The 27,479-nt window shown below is 38.9% G+C and overlaps 2 protein-coding genes across 5 annotated transcripts in view; both read right to left on the bottom strand.

The window, feature by feature from the left end:
* Positions 1–18,266, bottom strand: part of OVCH1 (ovochymase 1) — a 57,209-nt gene extending 38,943 nt beyond the window's left edge. The window contains exons 1-9 of the mRNA XM_021922149.2: positions 16,646–18,266; positions 15,568–15,686; positions 15,193–15,290; positions 14,298–14,470; positions 10,100–10,195; positions 8,609–8,760; positions 6,649–6,838; positions 4,882–4,980; positions 3,678–3,765 (exon numbers count right to left, since the gene is read on the bottom strand). Coding sequence (XP_021777841.2) covers positions 3,678–3,765; positions 4,882–4,980; positions 6,649–6,838; positions 8,609–8,760; positions 10,100–10,195; positions 14,298–14,470; positions 15,193–15,290; positions 15,568–15,686; positions 16,646–16,718 — 1,088 coding nt within the window. The 5' untranslated portion in view covers positions 16,719–18,266. The remainder of the gene's footprint in view (positions 1–3,677; positions 3,766–4,881; positions 4,981–6,648; positions 6,839–8,608; positions 8,761–10,099; positions 10,196–14,297; positions 14,471–15,192; positions 15,291–15,567; positions 15,687–16,645) is intronic.
* Positions 18,267–20,892: 2,626 nt separating this feature from the next.
* Positions 20,893–27,479, bottom strand: part of TMTC1 (transmembrane O-mannosyltransferase targeting cadherins 1) — a 284,687-nt gene continuing 278,100 nt past the window's right edge. For 2 of the 4 annotated variants that reach the window (XM_031650377.1, XM_031650376.1), the window contains one exon: positions 20,893–27,035. In XM_031650377.1, coding sequence (XP_031506237.1) covers positions 26,895–27,035 — 141 coding nt within the window. In that variant the 3' untranslated portion in view covers positions 20,893–26,894. The remainder of the gene's footprint in view (positions 27,036–27,479) is intronic. The other 2 variants (XM_031650378.1, XM_031650379.1) reach the window with 1 other exon arrangement.

The raw sequence follows: 27,479 nt of genomic DNA on the forward strand, positions 1-27,479 counted from the left end.
CACTATCAACTTCACAGTGCCAAATTTTTCTGCTTGACATGCTTTGGCCTATACTTGAGGTGTGAATTTAGATGATAGATCTGCACGAGTATTAACCTGTGGTTCAAATTCTCAAAGAATTTTTTACCTCTCCTTACATCTAGTGCCAAGGTTGAGGCATGTAACTTTCCGTGTGGGTGGGTTTACACCTTGTTTAGCCTTACACTGAAGATAGTCTTGGGTGACTCAGCCTTATATGAACCTATCTTGGGAATTTTGTTTTCTCCTATTGAAGCTGTATTTTACAATGAATTTTTTGTCTTGATTTATTGAAATATAGTATAAATAGATGCTAATACTAATTGGATTTTACTGCTATTGAAAGTCTTATTAATCTCTGGTTGACTCCTTACTTTAGTCCCTATAAACTATTTAATATCTTAGCTATTTTATCTCTACTTCGTCTTCTAAAGTTGAAGCAATTAAAATCTCATGTGATAACTAAGACATCCAGTGTAAATTCCTTCAACTTTCCTATAGATTACCTTCTTTGTTGCTTTCCCAGAAAAGGAATTATTCTGCCCTCTTCTCAGTGCTAAACCTTCATTATTTGTTGTGTTCTCTGAAAGCTTACTTCACATTTCTATGTGTTTCCTATGACTCTTAACTCTCACTCTCTGTCCGTAAGCACAGTTGAGTCTACTTTATCAAAACAAACAAAATACCTCTCTTGACTCTACTGTCTAAAAGCCACCGCCCCAACGTTTGCATCTCAGACAACAGTTCTATTCTTTCAATAGCTCAGGTTAAAAACTCTTAGTTTACTCATATGGGGATCTCATTCTCCCTCAAAACCCAAATTGTCAACTCATCAGCAAATCCTACAGCCCTACCACTCTTCACCACCTCTACAAATGTGGTCAAAGTTAGATTTTTACCTGGATGATTGCATCATCTTTTACCTGGACTATTGCAGTAGTTGGTCTCCCAGCTTGTGGTCTTGCCTGCCTACAGTCTACTTGCAACCCAGTAATAAAAGTGATCTTTTTGAAATGTGTCAGATCATGATCTTCCTCTGTTCAAAATCCTCCAATGGCTCTCTATCTCCCTTACGGAAAAATTCAAAGTTCTCTTCATGCCCTGTTAGTCCGAAATAATTTGGCCACATTGCCCTTCTCCAGCCACTCAGCTCTGGTTCTCTGCTCTCTTTGCTGTTCCCCAAGTATATAAAATGTATTATTGTCTCACACCTACCATTCCTTCTGCCTGGACTGTTCCTTTCCAAAATGATCATATAATTTCCTCCCTTGCTTTATCCGTGTCTTTTTTTCCAAGTGTCATCTTTATAATGTGGTCTTCTCTAACCACCCTCTCTGATATTGTATACTCTCATTCTCCACCTCCCTTTCTTGCCTTATTTTTTGGTATAGCATTTACTACCTTCTACTATTATATGTAACATTTAAAAATTATCCCATTTCCACCTTCTAGCTTGCCCCACAAAGGCAAGCATTTTCATGTGTTTCATTCACTGCTATATCTCTAGCACCTAAGACGGTGTTTTACACATCCTAAGGGTTCAATAAAAATGTGTTGATTATTTGGGATACTAAATTTTCAACAGTCACTTAACCCATTATGAATATGACTTTTGATCCCACAGTTCTGCTCAGTTCAAGAAGTTTGAGTTTCCATATGCAATGGCATTTGATTTGATTTTTACTTCTACAATAACCCTCCTTTTCTTGAAACATTTTCTTGCAGAGATCTCTGAAATGCTTAATTGTCTAAGTTGAGTCTCTGTGTTTGAGGGTAAGTAGGCTGCCATCTGCACGTCTCTTACCCAATATACAAATACTTTGCTCAAATATCCACTTATCAAGTGCATTGATTACTTCCCGAAGCAGGCTAGTTAATTTCAGAAATGACTCAAACAAGAAATGACTTCATATTGAATTGAACTCTGCCTTCTAACTTCTACTCAGTAATCTTAGTTTTCAGCTCTGCAATCATTCAGAATAAGTCAAATTCTGCTTCTTTAGTAGCCTCAAAGACAAATCAAGACACTTCCTTCCTCCTCTTCAGTCTTCTCTGTATCAAAAATATTATGGTTCCCACAACCATACCTCGCAAAACATTGTTCTAAATATTTTTCCCATCTTGGTCATTGTCCTTCAGACAAATTCTGGCTTATCAATCTCTCTGTCTAAAGATTGTACCCTAGAGGTCCCTTCCCTGAGACTCTAATAAAATAGTTTCTTAAACTCTTGTTCTAAATATTATTCCAATAGCTTAAGCAAAGGTGGCAAAAGCTTTATTGGCATTCTATCATCACAAGTTTGCCTGAGACAAAGTCAGTTTAGACCATTAAGCCTTTTAAATTATGAGCTGAAATTAAGCCACATCTTTTCTATCTGTACTTGAAATAAACATTTATATTCATTTTACATTAGTTCTGAAAGTTATAATCTTTCCATCATTTTAGTTTTAGCATACCCATTGACTGTAGCATACGGTCTAATCTCGCTGCATGGAACTTAAGGTCCTCTGCAATTAAGTCCTGATCATCCTTTCCATCCTCATCATCCACTGCTACCCCAGTTCCCATTCACATTGTTGTCCAGTCACAGTGGGATACTCAGAACCCAAACAACCCTAATCTTCCCCACCTCCTTGACATTGCTTATACCTAATTCCCTTGGCCTAGAACGACCTCTTTCCTGCTTCTCCATCTGTTGAAATCTTCAGTATTAGAACCACCAAAGACCTCATGAGCGATAAAATCATAACTATCCTTCAACGCCTCATTTCAATGCCATCTTTTCCATTATAACATTTATATCTCTCCCCACACTTCTAACCACTCTACACGCACCTTAAAAACCACACCATAGACAATTAGTCTCTATTTTTTTGTAGTATGCACATTCTTAGGTGTGTGGATTATAAAGCTTATTTCTTCTTGTTTTGTAGTATAGTTATTTTTGTCTAGCTCTTTTTACCAGATTATAAGTTTGTAGAACTGTTATCTTTGTAGTACACTATTCAATTCTCAGTACAATTTTAAGAACGAATTTAGATCACTTAAGAAAATGAGATACTTGCAGAACAATTTTCTAAAACTTAAAGATATTTTTAGCTATATTTAGATATATTTTAGAGGACAGGGTATGTAGAAAATTTGTAAAAAGATACTAAAGCTTATAGGAAATGAACTATTTTCCATCTTCTAGGTGATGCTAAGCAAAATATTACCATGATTATAGAAATAAATGTGACAGAATTAATCACTAAATCCCATAGCAATGTCATTACCAGATGCTGTCAGTATTACATATTTGAATACATCAATTCAAGTAAACTTTAGTTTAATAACTATTCAGGTTGATGATTTACATTAATGAGTAAATATTCACCAACCTAAAAATATCAGATGAAACATATACTTTTATATTAGAACTGGAAATACTAGATAAAATTGCCAAAATAAACCAGGTATGGTGGCATGTCCCTGTAATCCCTACTACTTAGCAGGCTGGGGTGGAACAATCCCTTGAGCCTAGGAGTTCAAGCCCAACCTGGGCAACATAGGGAGACCCTATCTAAAAAAAAAAAAATTTGCCAAAGTGGAGTCTTTTAAACTGCCCCATTTTGTGGGAGGAAACACCTCAGGAATCACGCCTATGTGGGATACATACCAATTATGACAATAGTAGTCTCCTTTGGAATGGGGGTAACGAATCTTCCCATTTTCTCCAAATAACACTGTCCCCTGAGGTTTACAATCTTCAAAAACACAGGAAAGAAGTCAATCATTTTCCTCACCCATAGACAACATTTCAAAATGATCCAGAGGCCAGCCTGAAGCTGTATGATTTATATTATTCATTTCATTGATATTTATGGGAATGCAAATATTTTTAGAGGCTGTGATTTAGACGTTGTATTTGCAAACAGACTTTAAAAACATTTCTGAATTCACCATAATTTGAATCAAAATAGAAACTTTTTAAAACACTTCTTCAGATGTAATATTTATCCAACTTTCCCATCTCTTTCTAGGCTGTCTTGGGTAAGGTTAAACACCTTCCTCTAAAGATGCTAAAGTACAATTTGGGAAGCTGAGGCGGGTGCATCACTTGAGGTCAGGAGTTTGAGACTAAGCCTGGCCAACATTAGTCAGGTGTGGTGGTCCATGCCTGTAGTCCCAGCTACTCAGGAGACTGAGGCAGGAGAATTGCTTGAACCCAGGAGGCAGAGTGCATGCCACTGCACTCCAGCCTGGGTGGCAGAACAAGACTCAATCTTGAAAAAAAAAAAAGAAGATGCTAAATAAGCTGGGTGCAGTGGTTCATGCCTGTAATCCCAGCACCAGCACTTTGGGAGGCCGAGGTGGGTGGATCATCTGAGGTCAGGAGTTCAAGACCAGCCTGGTCAACATGGTGAAATCCTGTCTCTACTAAAAATACAAAAATTAGCTGGGCGTACTGGCAGGTGCCGGTAGTCCTGGCTACTTGGGAGGCTGAGGCAGGAGAATTGCTTGAACCCAGGAGGCGGAGGTTACAGTGAGCAGAGACTGCTTGCCACTGCACTGCAGCCTGGGTGACAGAGTGAGACTCCATCTCTAAATAAATAAATAAATAAATAAATAAATAAATAAATAAATGGATAAAACTTTTAGTAATGACATGGAAAGTCTCCCTCATTTACTCAAAAGCTTTAGATGCCAGGGTTAGGTTTTAAACGTTGGCGCCTACGTATGAATATGGGAGGGGCGTTTAAAGTTTACATTAGAAAATTTAAATAAAACTCAGATTGTGAATATGGTACAACCCTTCTGTTTACTTTCCTCTGATGACTCTTTTCAAGTCAGCTTCCTTCTCTAATTAGAACCACACATACCCTCTCCTCTCTGGCTTCCGTTCACTTCTTGGACAGAACTCAGGGCCTTTGTTATATACCTCGGACCCACTTTTGAGATGGGTTGGCCCTGATCCAAACCTGTAGAAGGTATGAGGAGTTAGTGTCTTTTCCAATAATAATCACTTAAATAAAACATTTTTAACAAGGTGACGTTAAAGACTATTAAGAATTGTAACTTCTACTAAAATCAATGCAGAGGGAATCTTTTTCTCAGAGTGAGTGATCCACTACGTCTTTTAAAAAAGGTTAAAGGACTATGTGGAAGCAGAAAGTAATTTATTTGATTTGTTGGTTAGTGTGGTTTAAAAAATCAAATATGAAATATTCAATTCTCTGATTTTTAAGGTTAAGAAAACTGAATTTAACTCTATTTCCAAAGCATAGCCAGTTCTGGAAAGAGATAGGGAAGATGAACTGGAAAAAAAAAAAATAGGCAAACAGAGGATGAGAAGCTTAGAAGATTATCCTACGGAAGCATTATTTAAATAAATCACTTATCACATTCCGATGTTCATTTCACTGGGATTAACCATTAATGTCTGATTTCATTGCTCTTGTAAAATCTCATTGTTACCATTTACCTTTGTTCAGGGCTTTTAAATCTTATCAACTTTCCCTTCCAGGTGATCAAAATGGAATATAATTGCTACCAGAAGAGAATTGCTCCCCTGCAGTAGAGCAGTGAAGAGGACTTTTACATCTAAGACCAAAGAAGAGTCTGCGGCAGTTCGAGGAAGTGCTGGCCTGTGGTTGGATCCACAGCACCACTTCTAAAAGCCCTCAGTCAGGTGGCTGCCCTTGGACTGCCATGAGAAAGGGATGGAGGATGGAGAGAGCACTATGTTCTGGGACTCTGGGTCTTGTCATTTTAAAAAATACTTGGTTCCTACATTCAACTGCTTGTTCCGGAAAGCTGTGTTCTCTCAGGCCTCTTTGATTCTGCAGAGGACAGGTTTGGTATCTCCAGGCCCACATTTTCCTAATTTAGATTTTAGTGTCACAGAGCCAAATTAACTCTCCAAGGCCTCCCTCATTTTTTCACTGTTGCCAAGTAAGTTAACAAGGTTGAGCGGGCAAAGTGGGAGATGAGTGATTTATTTTTAGTATTCTTAAGTAGTACAGAGAAAAACTGTACCAACTGAAAAAATGAAGAAAGAGGCCGGGCGCGGTGGCTCAAGCCTGTAATCCCAGCACTTTGGGAGGCCGAGACGGGCGGATCACGAGGTCAGGAGATCGAGACCATCCTGGCTAACGCGGGGAAACCCCGTCTCTACTAAAAAATAGAAAAAACTAGCTGGGTGAGGTGGCGGGTGCCTGTAGTCCCAGCTACTCGGGAGGCTGAGGCAGGAGAATGGCGTGAACCCGGGAGGCGGAGCTTGCAGTGAGCTGAGATCCGGCCACTGCACTCCAGCCTGGGCGACAGTGCGAGACTCCGTCTCAAAAAAAAAAAAAAAAAAGAAGAAGAAAGAATCCCCTAATGAGTCTATTCTCAAGGTCTGTTAATAAAATCTCATAAATGCAAAAACGCATCTCATGAAAATTTTATACAGGGATTTGGTTTGTTCAAGTTATATTGACAGATTTCTATACTCAGAGTTTCAGAGACACAAGTATCTACATTGGACTAAGAATTTAAAACCAGCCTTATTCTTGCTTTGTTCTAAAGCTTAGTTCTGATAATATCGCAACATAGCAGAGTAACTACCCTTGAGTTAGGATGAGATGAGGAAGAAAGAATTCACCTACCTGTGAACAGGTTCTGAGTGATAAAATCCATCAACTCAGACACTTTGGAGAAAATGACAAGTGATGCCTTCGTATGGTTATTTCTTAGAGGAGCTGAATCTCCAGCACAACCGACTACCCAGGAAGTTATCCCAGCAAGAATCCAGATTCCACCACTTCTTCTACAAACCAGTGGTCCTCCAGAGTCCCTCTTTCATGGTACAAAAAAAGAGAAAATTTGAAAATAGCCACAGTGTAAAATATTTCATCATTTCCGCAAACATCAGCACTCATCACAAAGTGAAAAGAGGTAGAGGCAAAGAAGTCCACTAGTCATCGTCCATCAACTTTTTGTTTATCCATTTTCTTGTGTCCTTATCGTTAGTTTCAAGGCACAATCTTTTAATCAAGATAAAATCTCTTTATACCTATTGGCTGCAATCTTGTCAGGTTAACACTTTTTCTTCCTCTTTTTTCTTTTTTCCACTACCATGTACATTCTAAAAATTGTTGGAAGGGAGGTAGTATAGATAGATGCTTCTACTATAGCTTGTCACCTGGAATTGCAGGAAAGCCTAGGTCATCTTCCAGTCCTATAGAGCATCAGTGAATAGATCCCCCAAGATAGTTCAAGGTCTCAAGGCTTTAAGAACAGAAAGCCTGGGCCGGGCGCATGGTTCACACCTGTAATCCCAGAACTTTGGGAGGCAGAGATGGTGTATCACCTGAGGTCACGAGTTCAAGACCAGCCTGACCAACATGGTGAAACCCTGTCTCTACTAAAAATACAAAAAGATTAGCTGGGCGTGGTGGCGGGTGCCTATAATCCCAACTACTCAGGAGGCTGAGGCAGGAGAATCGCTTGAACCTGGGAGGCAGAGGTCGCAGTGAGCCAAGATTGTGCCATTGCACTCCAGCCTGGGCAAGAGAGTGAGATTCTGTCTCCAAAAAAAAAAAAAAAAAAAAAAAGGAAAGCCTGGGAAACCTAATTTTATCCAGGGGATATATGTAAAGGACCACACTGGCTCTTATCCTACAGAATAAAGAACCCAAGGTTTTAGGATTGCATCTTCAATAACATTCCAGAATCTATACCACTTTAAGACTCTGTTTCAGACAACTTTTTGTCAGATTAAACTCTTCTCACAAGGTGTAGAGGGTTTCATCCAAAAAAGGATTGCCTATAATGAATGCAGATAACAAAAAGCACCTTTAACCTATCTGTTTTCCAATTTAGAAAGTGGCATAAGTGTAAGTTTCAGTCTCCTCCCTCCCAAACTCCTGTCATTGCCTCTAAGAAAAACTCAAAAATCTTTCCAACAGATAATTTCAGAGAGCTTCCCTCAACATTTTCAAGCCGCTTTTTGGCAAAGAATAATGACTCCTTAGTGCTCCACCTTAAAAGAGAAGACAATTTACTTGGAAGACCTATCTAAAACTTAAAACTCCTGTGTTTCAAAAATTGGTCTCCTTGTCCCCTCTAAATATCTTGTGAAGATTGGTATTCATTGTGAAGTTGTGTCAGTCTTGGGAGATTGTGGTCATTCCCAATATCTCTTACACAACTGTGACCAAAGCTATGTATCTTCAGTCAAATTTTATGCAAATATATTCTGCACCAATGGAAAAACATTCCACAATGCTTAACAACATGTGAAATGAAGAATTCATAGCTGGACCTAATAAGATTGTGAAAGTGGTCATCTTGCTTGATTCCATTAGGTTGGACACGTTCAAACTAATCCCTTTTCCCAACCCACCAAAATAAAAGAAGTGTAGGAGTAGGAATGGATGTGGAGACAGGAAATAATTCTTTCTGCTTAGGCCAAGTACACTTTTTCAGTAGAAATCAGATGAAAAGATGAAGGGAAAAGGAATTTTGACACAGTAACAGAAGAAACAGGAGCTTCTTTTGCAGAAAGGCAGAATCTACTTTCACCCACATGTTGGTAAACAACTAGGCTGGTTTACACTTTTGTACCTGGCAGGCGTTCACTGCCCCATCAGGGAAGCCGGCACACAGCATGGTCCTTCCCAGGGGAGGGAGGTTCATGCTCTTGAGCACAATATTACATGCTCTGTCATCCATGATGGGAAGTTCCATTTCTTGTAGGACATTTGAATATTCTGATGCTGCAGAGAGAGGACAGATAAGTTAGTGCACAATATCCTCATGGAAACAAATTAATGAGAAGTCTACAAGTTTAGAACTATTTCAAACAGATTTTTAACCACATGTAGAAGTAAAATTGCTTTTAGGTGTGAATCATATTCACTTCTAAAAATCAGATACATGGCAGAGGACATTTTAAAAATATTCAGGAGATTTTTAAGGTAACATAGGCAATTGTACAATTGTGACTTCTCTAAACAAATGCTTAAATGTTTCCCCAACAGAGGAAAACTTTGGTCAATACAGAAATGTTTTATAACAATCTTTTTTTTTTTTTTTTTTTTTTTTGAGACAAGGTGTCCCTCTGTCACTCAGGCTGGAGTGCAATGGTACAATCAAGGCTCACTGTAGCCTCAACCTCCTGGGAGCAAGTGATTCTCCCACCTCAGTTTCCCAAGTAGCTGGGACTACAGGCATGCCACCATGGTTTGTTAATTTTTAATTTGTGTGTGTGTGTGTGTGTGTGTGGAGACAAGGTCTTCCTCTGCTATCCAGGCTGGTCTTCAACTGCTGGGCTCTCATCCTCCTGCCTTGGCCTTCCAAAGTGCTAGAATTACAGGCGTGAGTCACTGCACCCTGCCTAAAATTCTTTATAAAATAAAAAATCACAATGTATTTTTGTCAAGCTTTGAGGTTGACGAATAAAAATTGTATTTATTCAAGGAGTACAAAGTGATGTTTTAGTATATATATACATTGTAAAATGATTACCACAATCATGCTGATTAACATTACATCACCTCACAGAGTTAACTTTTTTGTAGTGAGAATACTTAACATTTACCCTCTTAGCAAATTTCAAGTATTCAATATATTAACTATAGTTCCCATGCAGTATATTGGATTTCCAGAACTTACTTGTCATACAATTCCACATTTACACCCTTTGAACAACATCTTCCCTTTTCTTTCACTCTCAAATCCGTGGTATTTACTCTTCTACTTTTTGTTTCTGAGTCTGACTTTTTTAAAAAGTCACAATATTAAAGACAAAGAAGCTTAACTATTATTACTATTTCCTGATCATCCTTTTGCCTTATACCTCCTCATCTATCACAGCTCTATCCAGCTTCCTTTATCTGCCATACCTAACCAAATTGGCAGCAGCAGGAGTGATATGAATAGCCTTTTAAGAAGTATAAGCCTTTTGATGCTGAGGATAACCAGAAATCTTCGTTGTGTCAGAAATTAGGGATAAAAAATGATAAATGTACAACTCATGGTCAAGAAAATTATTTCTGCTTCCCCTGGACATACAGAGATCTGGAAGAAGTATTAAGTCATTTTGATGTCCCTTACTCTTGGAAATCTTGCCCCATCCACTGGACAAGCAAATAACTCCTGATTCAACTTTATCATCACTGTCAGGAAGACAGATTGGCTGAACAGCAGTTCCTGAGAAAACAACAACAAAGGCATGAGGTTCATGGATAAATATACCATGTTGAATATATTTGGAAAAGTGAAATCTATTGATTTTATGGTTTCTACACTTTCTTCCTAAATGTAATGGTGACATATTTTAAGTTTTGGCCCCCCCATAAAAACTGTTTTGTATTTATAGAAATTTGGAGAAATGCAGAAAAAGTAAAACAAGGAAAAACATAAGGCCAATTGTTCTGCACACCACCATGAGCCCCCCAATCTACTAACATTTTAGACTATGGCTTTGTTTTGAAAGGATAGTTTTTCACTCGACAGCTGTTGAGTGTAAATTCGGAGGAATTAGCCAGGCCCCTGCCTTTGAGAGATTGAATTGATCTTTAAGATCCTAGAAATTTACCTGGCCATGAGAGGAGCTGTAAAGAACCTGGGAAATTTAGAAAAAATATAGATAATTGTGGGGAGAAACCTGTAATTTAAGAGAAAGTGGCTGAGGATTGATCACAATTGATATCCAAATCTTTAGCAAAAAGCTCAGTAACTCCAACTATGATACAAAAAATAATTTTATATCTAGACATGTGCTGAAAATGTAGCACACTAAAAACAAAGAATGGATCTCAAAAAAACTAAAAGGAAAAAAACATATTATCAAAAAGGAATGTTATTGATTTCTCAACAGCAGTAAGTGAATGTTAGAAGATAGTAGAACAAGATGATCAAATTAGCATGTGGCAAGCACTCTTTTAGATCTCAATGAATGAACAGAAAGAAAAATATTTCTGTCTTGGTAGAACCTACATGAGTGTGTATATTTGTGTTTGTGTGTTGGGTGAAGGGAGAAGAAACAAATAGCAAATATAATATGTTGTTCAGTGGTAAATAAATGCTATGGAAAATAATAGGATAAAGGAGATTAGTCTGGAGATTAGGGAGAATGGCATGGAAGGAGTCATTTCAAATATGATGATCATGGAAAGTCTCATTGAGCAGGTGACATCTGAGCAAAGTCTTGAAGCTGAGGAAAGGAATCATGCAGTTATCTGGGTAGAAGTCATTTGATGAAGAAATACTCCTTGCTGCAGGATCATGCATACATGTTTAGGGGACAGTGGGAGGCCAGGATGACTGCAGCAGATTAAGTAAGTTTCATAAAAAAATAAACAAATCAGAGGTTAGGAAAGAGGGTATGTCAGATAATAATGACATTGATTTTCATCTAAATGTAATGTAGAACCATTGAAGTTGTTTGAATGGGGTGATATAATCTGATTTACCTATTAAAAAGTATCATTCTGGCCACTGGGTTAATAACAAACATTAGGAAGACAGAAGCAGCAGCTTGAGTAAATTTCAGAGACCATTAAAATTAACCCAGGCAAGAAATGATGGTAGTATTGCCTGGAACAAGATGGCAAAAGCGTGAAGTGAGTGAGGAAGAAGCAACAGGATTTTCTGACTCATTGGATGTACAGTGTCAGAGAAGGAAGAATCAAGGATGAATCTAAAGTTTTTTGGATTTAGAACTTTAAATTATTGATCCTGGATGAGATCACTAAGAGAATGAGCCCAACTAGAGAATAAGATGTCCAGGGTTGAGCCTGGGCATTCCAACAATATGAAGTCAAGGAAAAGAGGAAGAATCATCATAGAAGACTAAGAAAGGGTACAATAGGGTAGGAGAATAACTAATGAATTCCCAGAATTCAAGTGAAGAAAATATTTCCAAGAACATATGAGCAATTCTGCTAAAAACTCTTATCCAGAAATATGGGAATTGAGAAGTTACTTTGAATTTAGCAACATAGAGGTCATTAGTGACTGTGACAAGACCACATTTATGGAACAGTGGAGTGAAAGTCTGATCCACTTAAATGTGGAACAGACATCTTAACCTAATACATCCAGCTATGAGAACTGAGGAAACGAAATTGACATAACTAGCATAGATGGCTCTTAGTAGAGGTTTTCTATAAAGGAAAGAAAAGATGGGGCCATAGTTTCCTCTTATATACACTTACGGTTTGAGTTATTCTCAGTATTTTGATCATCTACTATCTCCTGACATTCACTTACTGCTGTTGAGAAATCAATAACATTCCATTTTTGGTAACGTGTCTTTTTCCTTCTAGATTCTTCTGGGGTCCTTTCCTTTAGTGTGCTACATTTTTGCACATGTCTAGATATATAATTATTTTTTGTATCATAGTTGGAGTTACTAAACTTTTTAAATCTAAAGATTTGGATATCAATTATGATCAATCCTCAGCCACTTTCTCTTAAATTACAGTCACTCTCCACCAATATCCATAGTCTTTCTAAACTTCAAATTGAATGTTTATTACACTCTATCTTCTCTGTCTCTTATCCTCATTGTCTCCTCTGGGTAATTATTTCAGATTGTCTAGTTCCATACACCTAATCTAATCTGGTAGATAAGTATTCTGTTGAGTTTCTAATTCCAATTACATTTTTATATTTTCACATTTTACTGGCTTATTTTCAAATTTCCCTTTCATCTAATAGTTTCCTCTGGTTCAGTCATTTTCAGTACACTTTCACTTCTTTAAACCTTAATATACTCATTTTCTATTCTCTATCTTGAAATTTGTAACCTTTGAAGGTCTGATTCTGATTGTTAATGCTTCAGACTATTTTCGATGGCAAATTTCTCTGCACGTTTCTGTGCTCGAATTCATTCAAGCTTTATGGGAATATATTAAAGCTGGGATTTAAATTTCATTCTCTCACAGAGGATTTATTTTTGCTTCTGGCAGAGGCTGATTACTCACCTGGAACCACTTTAAAATTTTGCCTTGGAGTGTTTGTGCCACACAGGTGATGTCAATTCCAGCATCAAACCTGAGTGAGGCCTGGCTCATGATTACAGATTCTTCTGAGAACCCTCTGTCCAGAGCCAAGGTTGAGACAAGTAAGTGCCCTTATTCCCTCACTTTATGTAGCATAACACGCACAACTCCCTCTCCCTATCTTTCAAAGCATCACCTTTCAGAAATTTCCAGGTTCTTTACAGTTCCTCTCACGGCCAGGTAAATCTCTAGGATCTTAAAGATCAATTTGATCTCTCAAGGGCAGTGGCCTGACTAACTACTCTGGATTTGTGCTTTGTTTTTGGCCATGTAACACTTCCTTTTCTTGCATTAAAAAAAAAAAAAAAAAAAAAAAAAAGGAGGGGGTCTTTTAGTATTTTACCCAGAAAGTTTATATTACCTGTGTTGAGAGAGTGTTGTATATCTTGTTCATAGTAATGACAGAAAGAAGCCTCCGAAAACATTTTCAAATGTTCCAAGCTTTTTGGTTAGAGGTGAATATAGGTAGGTAGTTAGAATGGAGCCCAGCCAAGAAACAGGAGTCCTTAAAATACTAGTTGGCCAAAATATGGACTTAACCTAAGTTGTCCATCAATGGATGAACGAAAAAGAAAATGTAGTATATACACACAGTGGAATATTATTCAGCCATAAAAAGAATGAAATCTTGTCATTTGTAACAACACAGATGAAACTGAACATGGATATTAAGTGAAATAAGCCAAGTACAGAAAAACAAATATCACATATTCTCCCTCATGTGTGAGCTAAAATACTGAATCTCATGAAGATAGAGAGTAAACCTGTGGTTATGAGAGGCAGGGAAGGGTAGGGAGGAGGGGAGGATGAAGTGGGGTTGATTAATGGATACAAATATACACCTGATGTTTGATAGATCAGAGAAGTAATTCCAGCTTTCCTAGCATATATAAAAAGATAAATATTTAAGGTCATAGATAACCTAATTACCCTGATTTGATTATATGAATGTATCACATTATCACATGCACCCTGAAAATATGTACTTGTAATATGTATCAATAAAAATAAATGAAAGGGAAAAAAATGTTGGTTGTTAGGTTAAGCATAAATAATTTGTGGCTGGGATATGTAGCTTATACAGTACTTTTTTTTTTTTAAATAGGTTATAGACTGAACAAAATTATTTTAAAAAGAAACAAAGCTGAGCTATTCTATTACTAGACAGCCACACAGACATTAAAGTTAACTAATTAGCAGTTTTCCTCCATTGCATTTTTAATATTCTAACTCTCCGTACTCACCAAACTTAACTTTGTGTTTTAGATACAGCAGTGCAATATCAGGACTCATATATTCATGGATGTTGTATTCAGGATGGGTAATAATTTTTGAGACAGGAATATTCTGTTCTTGCTCATCCTTCTGAGAGAGGCTGTACTCCCCAGAAGTCACAATTATGTTCTTCAGTTGCTTCCTAAAACCAAAGATAAATGTTTCATAAATAGTTGTTTCCCCTACACAAGTCTTCTTGGTTTCATGTAATTAAATGAAGAGTGATTAATGTACCTTTAAGCATCCCTGAGTCTTTGAAGAAGGTTTTCTTTATTTATTGAGTGTTACCAATGGTCATATATTTTTAATCTAGAAAAAGTCATGGTTTTCATCATGTTTCCATTTTTCTGAGTCAAGTAATTAAATATTGCCTCCTTTACTTCTTTGATATACAAACCTTAGTTCATACATGCTATGCCATTTGTAACAGGATATAAAAGTTGCTTTCTAGAACTGTTCCTTCTTTTCTCTTATTAGTACCCTCTATTAATCTGGTCAAATATATGTAATTTCTGCAGCTTTTTCCCGCCTAATGATTTAAACCCAGCTGATTAAAACTTTGGAGCATCCATCTAACATTTCTTGCTAATGCTTTATTATAGTAAGTAACCACCACCTCTACCCAAGCACTAAATCCATAAATTATAGATGATGTCTAGGATTGTTTAATTCAGTAGAACAGGAAGCACTGGAAATCTTGGAACAGACACACATTTCTGGGAATCAGGAAGATCAGTGGGTGGGTCCACTGGGAGGCAAAATTAAGAAAGGAACTGAGAATGAACCTGCTATTTAGAGCAACAAATCTCCCAGTCCCATAGCCAGGAATCAAGGCCTGACAAGTAATGGAAATCCACAACTTACTCACTGAGGCTGTCCAGGCAGTGTGCTGCTGTAACAACACGATCTCCTTGAATCAAGCTTCCTCCGCAGAAGTGGTGCTCATGTGATTTTAGGGAGACCTGCCCGAGAAGAAAGTTACAAACGCAGCTAATATGTCTCCCCACAGATGTGTCTCCATCAGAAACACTGAAGATCAACTTTTCTAATCTGACATAATATTCTTAAAATACTGACATAAATTGGATAGTAAGATAGTTCCTGTGAAGTAAACTTTTTGGTAGAGAGCTAGAGGGGGTCAGGAGAAAAACCACAAATCAACGTGAATTCTTGCTTTTGAAACAAAGGAAATATTTCACCGTTTTCTCATTAAGAAATCAATGCCTTTGTTGTACTGACCTGCCACGGATGTCCAGCCACTGTTGAATTTCTCCAACTACTAATTCTAGAGAAGAATCTAGATCCCACGGCAGGTTCCTTACTTTTCACGTTGACCATGCGAATTCCACACTTCAGTCCTGTGTAGAAGAGCACGTGTGTGTGTGTGCACACACACAGCCTTATTTAAGAGTTCACTTTACCAAGATTTCCCGTTTGGATTTTCCTGGCCTGGCACAGACGTTCTGATAGCACTTAGCTGCAGACTATCACATTCTTCTCTCAATATTTTCTTCAGAATATCCCACAGTCACCTGGGTTGACCAGAATTTGCCTCCTGTCTGCTCCCTTTCAGCCTGTGTTACCACTGGGCAGGAAGGAGCCAGCGCTGCCTCTGGTAGGTGACTTGGTTCTTACTTTGGGAAGATGCAAATTTAGGTTGTGTTAAAGATACCAGGGGCCACGTGCAGTGGCTCATGCCTGTAATCCCAGCACTTTGGGAGGCCCAGGTGGGCTGATCACTTGAACCCAGGAGTTCAGGACCATGGGCAACATAAGACCCCATCTCTACAAAAAAAATGTAAAAAGTAGCCAGGTGTGGTGACCCGTACCTGTGGTCCCAGCTACTTAAGAGGCGGAGGCAGGAGGATCACATGAGCCCTGGAGGTTGAGGGAGCCATGATCGCACCACTGCACTCCAGCCTGGGTGACAGAGCAAGACCCTATCTCAAACAAACAAACAAACAAAACAAAACAAAGATACTGGGGAATAACATATACTACTCTGGAAGGGAGATATTTGACTTTAAGTTACTTCTACTTGGTTAGGTTTCCTTGGAAGAGGCTCCTTAGTACACACATGATTATCAGGTGTGCCTACAAACTTGAACTCTAGAATCCAAAAAATTTCAAAAAGGAAATCTGGTCCAGGCCTTCCTTTAGGGACATCTGAGCATGCACCACCCCTCACCCTTTCTTCCCAAATGCCTCAGGTGTGGCGATACCACCCTGACTTCCTGAGGCAAGGAGTAATGAAATCTTCCCTCTCCAGCAGGCTCAGCCTCCTCCGCAGTCCTGGTGCCCAGGGCCCTGGGCTCACCTAGGCTTCTGGGGTGGCCGATGACCAGCAATAGCAACAAACCAACACTGGCCAGCACACCCATAGCCTCCATGCTTCGGCCTCGCACGTCCTCCCTCCCTGCAGGCTGCGAAAACTCTGGGGGAAAGGCGGGGCAGCGCTCTTTATTCCCTCCCGTGGCGCCTATGGGCAGCACCTGCCGTGGCGCCTGGGTTCACAGGTGTCCCTCTTCACGATTATTTGATCATTGTGAGCTGCTGCCACTCTCTGGTCGTCCCTGCTGTCACAGCGCCCTGCCACCCAGCCTTAGAGACTGGCGCGAGGTGGCCCAAGGGGCGGCAGGGGTGCTCACACGTGTGCAGAGGTTCCTGCCAGCAGATCCAGAGCAAGCCAATCAGTGGCCTGGAACGCTTAGCCCTGCGAATTCTGTCTCAGATTGGCGAATGCGGTTCAAGCTCAGGGGCAATGAAGCTGGTTCCCCACAGGAAACACAGGCAGGACTGCTGAAAGGCGGAGGCTCATGAAGCTTAGTACAATACTGCCACTTCTAAGAAGCTTGTTGAAGCCCTTGACCCTCTAGAGTTTTCAAAGAGTGAATAGGAAAGATCAGGCTCGAGCTGACATCATTTTCTGCGTGGCAGTACTGTCCTCCATTTCAGCAGAATGGGCCAAAAGCTGTAGAATCCATCATTTAAGATGATTAAAATCAATCTATTGGTGAGATGTCACTGTTTTCCTTGAATATTATTTTGTAAGGCTGAATTTAGAAGGCAAATAAAGCCTGAATTTGTAATGGTCTTACATTTTGTCAGAAAATCAGGGCAACGCTAAGTGGACATTCTATATATATCTCAAATAACCTGGCCACCAGTCCTCCAGTGCCAGTTGGAGGATTTTACTTTCAAGTGCTCTATTTTACTTTCATGTAAAATAGAAATAAAAGCTTCTTGAGGTAGGCGGGTACATAAACTAAGGGAGACAGGTGGGAGATGAACAGGTAGATGGGAAAACAGAAGGCAGTCAAGGTGGAGATAATGTAAGCACAGGTACAAACAGGTGACAATCTACTGGGTACAGTGACCTCTGTGACTACAGGAGAGAACCGAGGGTAAATGGACACCTTTTGATGAAAAGCCTTAAAAAAGTGAATGATGCCTGGCGTTGTGGCATGTGGCCTATAGTCCCAGCTACTGGGGAGGCTGAGGCAGGAGGATGGCTTGAGCCCAGTTCTGGGTTGAACGGCACTATGCCAATCTGGAGTCTGTTCACACTAAGTTCAGTATTAATATGGTGACCTTCCTGGAACAGGGCACCATCAGGTTGCCTAAGGAAAGGTGAACTAGTCCAGGTCGGAAACGGGGCAGGTCCAAACTCCTTGCAGTTCAGTAGTGGGATCTCACCCATGAAAAGCCACTGCGCTCCACCCTGGGCAACACAGCGAGACCTTGTCTCTGAAAAGAAAAAAAGAATTTTTTTTAAATGTGACTGGAACTCAAACTTGAAACATACATCTCAAACCTTCTTGTTTCATGAACCTGAAAGCAGTTTCTGTGATTTTTTTTTGCTTTGGTTTTTTTAAAACAAGATCTCACCCTATCACCCAGGCTGGAGTGCAGTGGTGCAATCTTGGTTTACTGCAGCCTCAACCTCCTGGGCTCAAGTGATCCTCCCATCTTTGCCTCTCAAGTAGCTGGGACTACAGGAGCACACCACCATGCCTGCTAATTTTTTGTATTTGAGGTGCAGTTCACCATGTTGTCAAGGCTAGTTTCTGTGATTCTTATGTCCCGAGTTCCACTACACGAAAAAGCTCTGGAGCTCCACTGACCAATGTGGCAGACATTAGCCATATGTGGCTATTTAAATTAAAATCAATTAACAGGAAATTAAGTTAAAAATTCAGTCCTTTAGTCACACTAGATACATTTCAAGTGCTCAGTAGCCACCTTGCCTAGTGGCTACCATGTTGAACAGCACAAATATAGAACATTCCGTCATCACCAATAGTTCTATGGGCCTGTGCTGTTCTTGAGAGTAGCACTATTTTCTTTTGAGTATTTATTTCAAGGAAAGACACCTCGGATGACAGTTTGAGTAGATGACTCGTTGGTTTCATGCGTGGGTGTCTAGGGGGTAAGGGGGATCCAGCATGCTCTTAAGGTAAGCAGCTCTTCTGTGAAAATAAAACATTGAACCTCCAGGCTTCAGTACTGTCCAGGGAATGTCTAGGTGTGGTGGCTGCCTGAACAGTGGCCTTCACTACTCTCCTCCCTATAGTCATCACATGGGGGGTGACCATTTGAACCACCGTGCCAGCTCCAGGGCCCCGCCATTCTCCAGTAAAAGCTCAGAGCCCCCACATGGACTCAAAGCCCTCTTTCTTTTTAGCAAGAGGTAAGATGAAACCCACCAAAAAGTGTTTCCTAAACACTAAACAAAACGGAAAGAACTAGAAGGTGAACATGTGCTGTGCAAGAATGGTCAGGCCAGCAATATTCAAGTTGCTGATCATACCATGGCCAGCCCTTATGTGAGGCTCACAGGTGCTGTCCCCTTTCACTCTTCTGCCCATGGCACACAGCTTTGCAGCATATTCTGTGGTTTCTTTGTTTCAAACCTGGGAATCTCCATGCGGTGGGGCACTGTCTCATTTCCTGTTACAGGACAACTCCCTTTTTTTCCAGAGTTCAAAACCCACAGCTTCAACTGAGACCCTATTCTTACATATCAAGGTTTAGTCCCTTACAGGCCTCACACAATAATGCCTTTCCATTAAGTGGAAAAAGAGCCATTCAGTAAGAATTACGCACCATTAATAGCCAGGCCATAGGCCAGGTTCAGTAGCTCATGCCTGTAATCCCAGCACTTTGGGACGCTGAGGCAGGCGGATCACCTGAAGTCAAGAGTTGGAGACCAGTCTGGCCAACATGGTGAAATTCCATCTCTACTAGAAAAAAAAAAAAAAAAAAAAAAATTAGCTGGGTGTGGTGGCACATGCCTGTAATCCCAGCTACGGGAGGCTGAGGTGTGAGAATCTCTTGAACCTAGAAGGCGGAGGTTGCAGTGAGCCAAGATTGTACCACTGCACTCCAGTCTGGGCAACAAGAGTGAGATTCCATCTCAAAAAAAAAAAAAAAAAAAAAAAAAAAGGCCATTACTTTTAGACTCAAATGTTCTAATAAAGTAATGGTTTAAAAATAAATTGAGTTTGTAGTTATATTAAAACATCCAAATGGAAGAATCCTCTTTTTATGTTTAAAATAACTTCAGGAAAGGAAAGGATATCAAGGAGAGGAGTGGGCTGGACTACCCCCAGAAAGTGGTGACTTGTGATGTACAGCAAATCTGTCTTTAATTTGGACATCTTCACTAGCATTGGACAACTGTGATCTGCTATTCAAAAAGCTTGGCTGTCAAGGACAGACGGAGATGTGATAGCAGCTACACATAATATGAAATAGAGGAGGATTTTTTTTTTTCCAAATTGTTTTGGTGTTGATTACCTGTGTATGTGCTTTAAGATAGAGAAGAACTGACAATTTGACAAAAGTCAGCAAAAGAAAGAAGTTAAAAGATGAAGGAGAAGTCAAGGAATGGAATGAAGTTCCATAAGAGGCAAAAAAGAAATCTTAAACCCGAGTCTCTTTTCCACAGGATAATAGGAGAAAAGTAGGGGCATAGAATTAGGTGCAGGTAAATGTATAGATGAAGTGCAGGGCTCTGGGATATCTGCCTTCTCACCTTGAGACGGAGTCTCGCCCAGGCTGGGAGTGCAGTGGCCGAGATCTCAGCTCACTGCAAGCCCCAAGCCCCGGGTTAACCTTCATTCCTCTGGCCTCAGCCTCCCCGAGTAGGCCGGGACCACAGGCCACTGGCCTCGCTATTTTTGTATTTCTTAGTAGAGACGGGTTTCACCTCAGAAAGTAGCCAGGATGGTCTGAATTCCTGGACCTCGCGGATCCCACCCGCCCCGGCCTCCCAAAGTGCTGGGATTATGGCTTGAGCCACCGTACCGCCCAATCTTTTATTTACTCTGTGAAGAGAGAGTGACAGCATCTGCCACGATGGTGGATGGATCCGGAGGGCTGCTACTGAATTGGCACCGTGTGAGGAAGGGAAGAGAGCCTAATATGGAGCCAACACAGAACAACGCAAATGAACATAAATGAATGAAAGGAAGGAAGATGGTCCTTTTTAAAAAATCGTTAAAACAGACACTCCTGGTGACACGGACATCAGTAGGTACTAACCATGAAGTACTTGAGAGATTGAAACCAGACATACTTATTTTAATCATATTTTATATAAAATAGACATTTACATAAATTTAATTTTGGAAAGACCTAGGCAAAGTATACATCATTAGACTCAATGGAAGAAATACTTTATGGAAGATAAATTCTAATGGGCACAGTCAAAGTTACAAAAATGTACATTTACATACAACTGATCAAAACAGGAAGTATGAAAAAAGAACATGATGCAAATCATTTCCCCCTGACAAAAGGAGGGATCTGCGTGAATTACAGCAAATCAAATGATTTCCACATTGTAAAAGCGAGCCATGGCTTCTACAGATATTTTAATTCCTTGGGAGGAAGTTTCACCTCATCTTTTTTCCCCAGTAAAGTAACAATCACTGTAGGAATTTTTAAGTGCACAGACTGTAAAATAAGAGTAACTACCTCTGCCATGTTCAAGCATTTGGGAAATTCAGTCACTTTTAGGGTTGTATCATTTAAAAAAGGGCAACAGTTATGAATTATCTCATCAGATGCATAGTGTTTTTCAATCCAGATTCAAGAGTAACCATTCGAGTTACTCATTGAGCTTAATGGAAACATCAAACCAACCAGTCCTTTCATGGGTGGTAAACATGACTGAGACACTGGCCAACTTGGCCCAGGTAAGGTGGCTCTTCAGTGGCAGAGCTAGAACTAGAACTCAGATGTCTTGATTCTTGGGCTAGTGTACCCCTTCTATGGACCAGCAAGACAAATAACCCCCAAAGGACATCACACATATTGAAAACTACCAAATTTGATACATATACATATACAATGTGTACTACTGAGAATGCGAAGAAACTACTGGATTTTTAGACATAGACGTGTCTTTCCAGGTGGGAGTCAATGGTGATCTACGCTTACAAACCAATAATGAGCATATATTGTGGTGGATGCTGATTTTATGAGTTACAGACCATAAAGACTTTAATTGAAAAGATCAATTAAAATCAATATTTTAATATCAGCCAATTGATTGTTATAAAGATCTTATCAATTCTGTTGTGCCACTTTGATTGATATTAAACCATGCTTTTGATTGCAGTTATTTTCTGTTCTCTTTAAGTTACATGGCTACAAATAAAATATTGAGGGAAATAATATTTTTGGAAGAACTATTCAACATATTTTCCTTTTGTATCAAAGACTTCAAGAATAATCATAAAATGTTATAATATTTCTCTATCTTATTTTTGACACCCTAAGCTTTTATTTTATTCAACTGCAGCCTAAATGCAAGATTTGACAGGTATTTATTCTTTTCAAATGTCAAAAGATACCATCTAGATAGCTAAGTTAAGCTATATTTGGAAGATACCAACATATAATCAAATCAAAGTAAATGTAATTTGGAAACCAGGAACAAAAATTTTTAAAAAATCACCTCTAACTATATTTGTTGTGAATGTCGTTCCTAATATCCTCTAGATTTATTATTTTAAGAAGGTGAATCCACCACAAAGTCAAAGCAAAAGTTTCTTTTTTTTTTTCAAAAACAGATTCTAACAAGTACGAATAAGAAATAATTAACAAAAGCTCATGTATGCCCCAAATAAAGATAGAGATATAGGCATAAACTCTATACCACGGACACCTTCTATGAGTCATGAAAATATCAGTCATATATACTGGGCACTTAGTCTGGTACATGCAAATTTCAAGGCAATTCCTCTCCATCTGAGAACCAGGAATTCTGTAATTTTAAGGCCAAATTGTAGTCCAATTGCCACAAGTGCAAAACCACCCCACATAACCACCTATTTGTGAATCATGGAACGATAGCCTCAACCAACCAATTGTGCCATAAATCATTGTTAAGACTTCTTTGGCTCATTTTAGTACAGATTTAAAAGTAAAAATTGCAAAAGATTATAAACATCTATTATTTTGTAAAAGTTTCAAACTCCCATTACAGTTAGCAGCCTTGTAGCGGTTCTCCAGCCTAGCTGCGCATTGGAATCATGAACAGCCAGGATGATTCAACCAGAGATTCTGAAAGGTCCTCAGGTGATTCCAAAGTGCAGCCGTGTTGAGAACCACTATGTGTGAGGGAACAGATGTCAACTATCAGCTGAATGTAGCTCTTCAATCTGAGAACCTGGAATGTCTTACAACGACAATAGGAAACCCACATTTGCTTTGTTTCTCCTCACATTACAGTTATTGCGGGCCAGTTTTGATAGGACAGTTTGGATTTTCTCATTTAGTCTGACTGAAAAACCGTTTCACGAGGCATTTGCACAACCACGGCAAAACACTGCATCAAACTAGGTACCACCTATTACAAATTTCAGATTCTTATGCTACGGGTTGTGAAGTACTGTAGGAGGTTGGAATTAAAGTGCGACAATTCTCTTTGTTTTGTGATAGGCTTTAAATTAAACAACCCAAAAGGATATATCTCAGGATTCTCTATAATAAAACTTCTTTTCCTCCAAGGCATTTGCATCTTTGGTTTAGTTCACCTATGTTGTATCACTGAAACATGTTTTACAAATACTGTTAACAGATCGAAAGCATCTGAATCATTTAAAAAATCCTGAATGAATAATTCATAAGGTTAAAATAAGCTGCTAAAGCCATTCTTGTGGCTTCTATATCAAAGCATACATAAAGAAATGGACACTTGTCAGGGATTTTGAAGGCAAGGGGAACTGATTCTAGGTACCAAAAAAAGGAGAGGTTAGATGGACTGGAAAAAGAGGGGCGATATATACATGAGGAACTCTAAATGTAGCTGGAAAAAAATAACAAATCTGTTCAGAGTAACACAATCATAAAATGAAACTCTGATCATTGGTTCAAATGTTCAGCCAGGCCAAAGCAACTCCTGTTTTATCCTCAGCCACTTTCCTTCCTACCCAGAACCTGTTTAGGAACCCAGTGCAAAATGAAAGTGTGGACCTCTTGCTCAAAAATTATTAAGAATTATTAAAAATTTCAGCCAGACATGGTGGTTTATGCCTCTAACCCCAGCACTTTGGGAGGCCGAGGTGGGCAGATCGCTTGAGCCCGGGAGTTTGAGACCAGCCTGGGCAACATGGTGAAATCCTGTCTCTACAAAAAATACAAAACTTAGCTGGACATGCTGGCACGTGCCTGCAGTATCAGCTACTTGGGAGGCTGAGTTGGGAGGATCCCTTCAGCCAGGAAGGTCAAGGCTATAGTGAGCCATGTTTTCGCCATTGCACTCCATCCTGGGTGACAAAGTAAGACAAAGTGGAACTGTGTCTCAAAAAAATAAGTAAAAATCATACATTCAACTGAGCTCAGCATGCTTCAGAGTGCAGGGCCCCGTGGGACTGCAAAAATTGCACATCCATGAAGCCAGCTGTGCTCCTCCATTTCAAGAAGGTGCTATCAATCCACACAGCAAGTATACTTTCATTAAGGGCAAACTAGATGCACCTCTATGATGAATGAGGGCACTCCATTTTTATTATAAAGATAAGTTCCATGTATTATTTTGTGTTACAAGGACCAAATGAAAATAGTTACAAAATACATTTAATATCTTTGAAAAATAGTATGTGATTTATTTTCTTATATGCACTGTTTTAACTGTGAAACTATTGCATTGGCCACATCTCAGTGAAGGTATTCACTTGGGATAAAAGTATCTGATCCAACAAATAATTACTTTTTTAAAAAACAGTGCTTACTTTTAGTGTTCAAAAAGATGCCAGTGTGTGTAGACAGAGTGACAGTGAGAGAAAAAGGGAGGGAAGGAAAGGGAAAAGGGGTAGGGAAGGATGGGGGGAGATAGGAAAGCACCTACCAGGAGGCAAAGTTTCCTGAAGGTCATGTGATCCTTTACCCTCAGGAACTTTTAGGCTGAAATCACCATTTCCATTATTCCAACAAATGTACTCTCCTATCTTTATTAGCACTTCAAGTAAGGTGTAATAACTGTTCACAATTTGGGGCTCAGTCTTTTCCATTAAAGTTTTAAGCATCAGTTTTCATTACAGATTATTCTGAAAAGTTGTAATAAAGTCCTAGACATTAGGGCTTCATGTTTTTTCAATCTGAGGGTGGGGTTGTTATTTTACAATAAACACAGGAGTATGTTTCTTGACCCTAGGACTATGATTTTGGGAGGAAGAATATATCTTAATTAAGGTTGTGGATACATTTATGTTATATAACACGAAAAAACTATTAGAAACAAGCGATCGTAGTGGTAATATATACATTATTGGATTACTGATGCACACAAAGAGATGCGTGCTAATTCAAATTCTGTAATCATTTGCATTTAAAATACTTCCCTCGCCACGCCTTCTGCAGAAATTTTTCTTGTTTACTTAGACTTACCTTGACAAAACAAATAATAACACTGGGCTAGTGCTTCGTGATACTGGGTTGAAAGAAGCAGAAGGCTATTTTTACCCTGCCCTGGCCTGAGCATGTGACTTATGTGAGCCTTTAGGCTATTATGTCTGTGTGCTACCTGGCTCAGTACTACCAACAGTACTGTCTGGAGTGTTTTGGTTTTGTTTTTAATGATGAAGACCAAATTAGAATCAGGTGTTCCAACTTCTTCACTTCCAAAACATACTACTGCCAAAACACTGAAGGCTGATTCCTCACATCTCTTTAGCAAGTGAATAATCAACACAAATTTTGGAATGGACTGTTAAAACTTAACTATTTTACAATTTAGATTTACATTTTATAAGATCAGTTTTGAAAGCTGATATTAAAACCACTTTGTACAGAGAAAAAAGAAGTGTGTGTGTATATATATTAATTATTTTATAACTTATGAAATAAATAACACTAAAAATAAATGTCAAATTGTGAGTTCAACTTTGCCTTCCTATCTCTTAAATATAAATATATATTTAAAATTTGAATTTAGATCTTTACCCTAGATTTTTAGAGCATTCTCCATAATATTCTCAAAACAAAGAATTCTAGGTATTAATCATTGATGTTCTAAGCCCAAAATTCTCATTAAGCCTAGGAACACAAATAAATAGAGCTCTTTTTCCATCTAATTAGAATCTATGAAGATTTCTGTGATACATCATAAAGGTTCCTCAATGGTTAAATATATTTTTCAAAAAATAATAAATCTCATGATGTCTGAACATTAAGATAATAAAGTAGGACATTTCTGTCAGTTAATATCTTTAATTTTTTATGTAGAATATACTATTTTTTCTCCACCAAAATAACAATATATTTGCAGGCGGGAACATGTATGATTTTAAATGCACTTTTGAAATCTTAGAGTAAAACACTACTCTAGTAATACTTGTAATAAAATTAAAATAGTTTTAAACACTTCCATAAAGAATCAGGGGTGCCCGGCTCCTTGATGTCCCCCTAGGGATAAAGACATCCATACACAATTCCAAGAGCTTCCCTTTAATTCTTCAAAAAAGCACTAGGAATACTCTTAGGGGGATATTAGATAAAGCTCACTTAGCAATAGCCCTTTTTCCCCACATATTCTGGAAGGTTCTACAAAAGCTATTAGATACTCATTTCTGGTTCTGGAGAATTAAATAAGCCAATTCTTGGTCGGATTTTCCAAATGGCTTACCACAGAGGATGTATCCTCTTTTGAAATATTTCATCCCATAAGGAATAGAAGCTCTGCCTTCACAACATTTCAAGCTTCTGTATTTCTGGGACAAAAAATGTCTAAACAGAATTAGATTTCCAGGTCTCAAAAGCACAGAGATCTATCAAGAGAAATCTGGAGTTAAACCAAACAAAAATCTGTAAAATGTGTAAATGTCGTTCTCCTTCCCTCTCAGACCTTCTTGCCCTTGTTTGCTGTTTTCGTCTTCCTTCATGGAAAAGCAAGTCCTTCAGCACTGGGCTACCAGCAGATGCCCCAAAATGTGTCACCCTGAACTCGGAATGAGCGAAAATCTCATTAGTTGTGCCCCTGCTGATGTGAAAGCAAGGCTTCCATCACTCCCCTTTCAGAGGGACCACATTATCCTATGAGGTTGACTCAAACGGTGCTATGTTTGATCCTTTTCTCGAACTTCTTGTAATCGTTTTTCTAGGCGATCCAATTTGGCAAGATTTTCCTTCAGCAGTTTGCTGTCTGGAACCAACTGTAAGGCTCTCTCATAATAAGCTCTTGCAGACACATATTTTCCCTGGGGGTGAGAAAGAGAGCGCAATTACATTCTGATCCATCACAAAACTCTCTCAGAGAATGAAGAGACTAAGAAACTGACCCTCTGCCCAGTTTTGCATTAATGTTCTCATATGGAAACTCTGTCTGTATGTGTAATTTTATCCTTGTCTATTGGTGCTTTTGGAGACTCTATTTGTTTTAAGCACTAGATCAGCTGGAGAATGTGAAAGAGGAGAGTTATACTGTAAGGATAAATGACAGAAAAACAGATTTTCAATTCTACTAATGCAGGGTGTGAGGTTATCGTTTCCTAGGGTCCTCAGGGAGGTAGTACTGTTCCTTTGTAATTAAATGGAACCATGGCACAAAATTCATATCAGGGGAATGGGGTGGAGGGGGTGGGAGAATGAGAGATGAGAAAACGTTTTTAAAACTGCAAGAAGAATGATTAAATAGTTTGTGT

This window comes from Papio anubis, chromosome 9, assembly GCF_008728515.1.
Source record: "Papio anubis isolate 15944 chromosome 9, Panubis1.0, whole genome shotgun sequence".
Taxonomy (NCBI): Eukaryota; Metazoa; Chordata; class Mammalia; order Primates; family Cercopithecidae; genus Papio; species Papio anubis.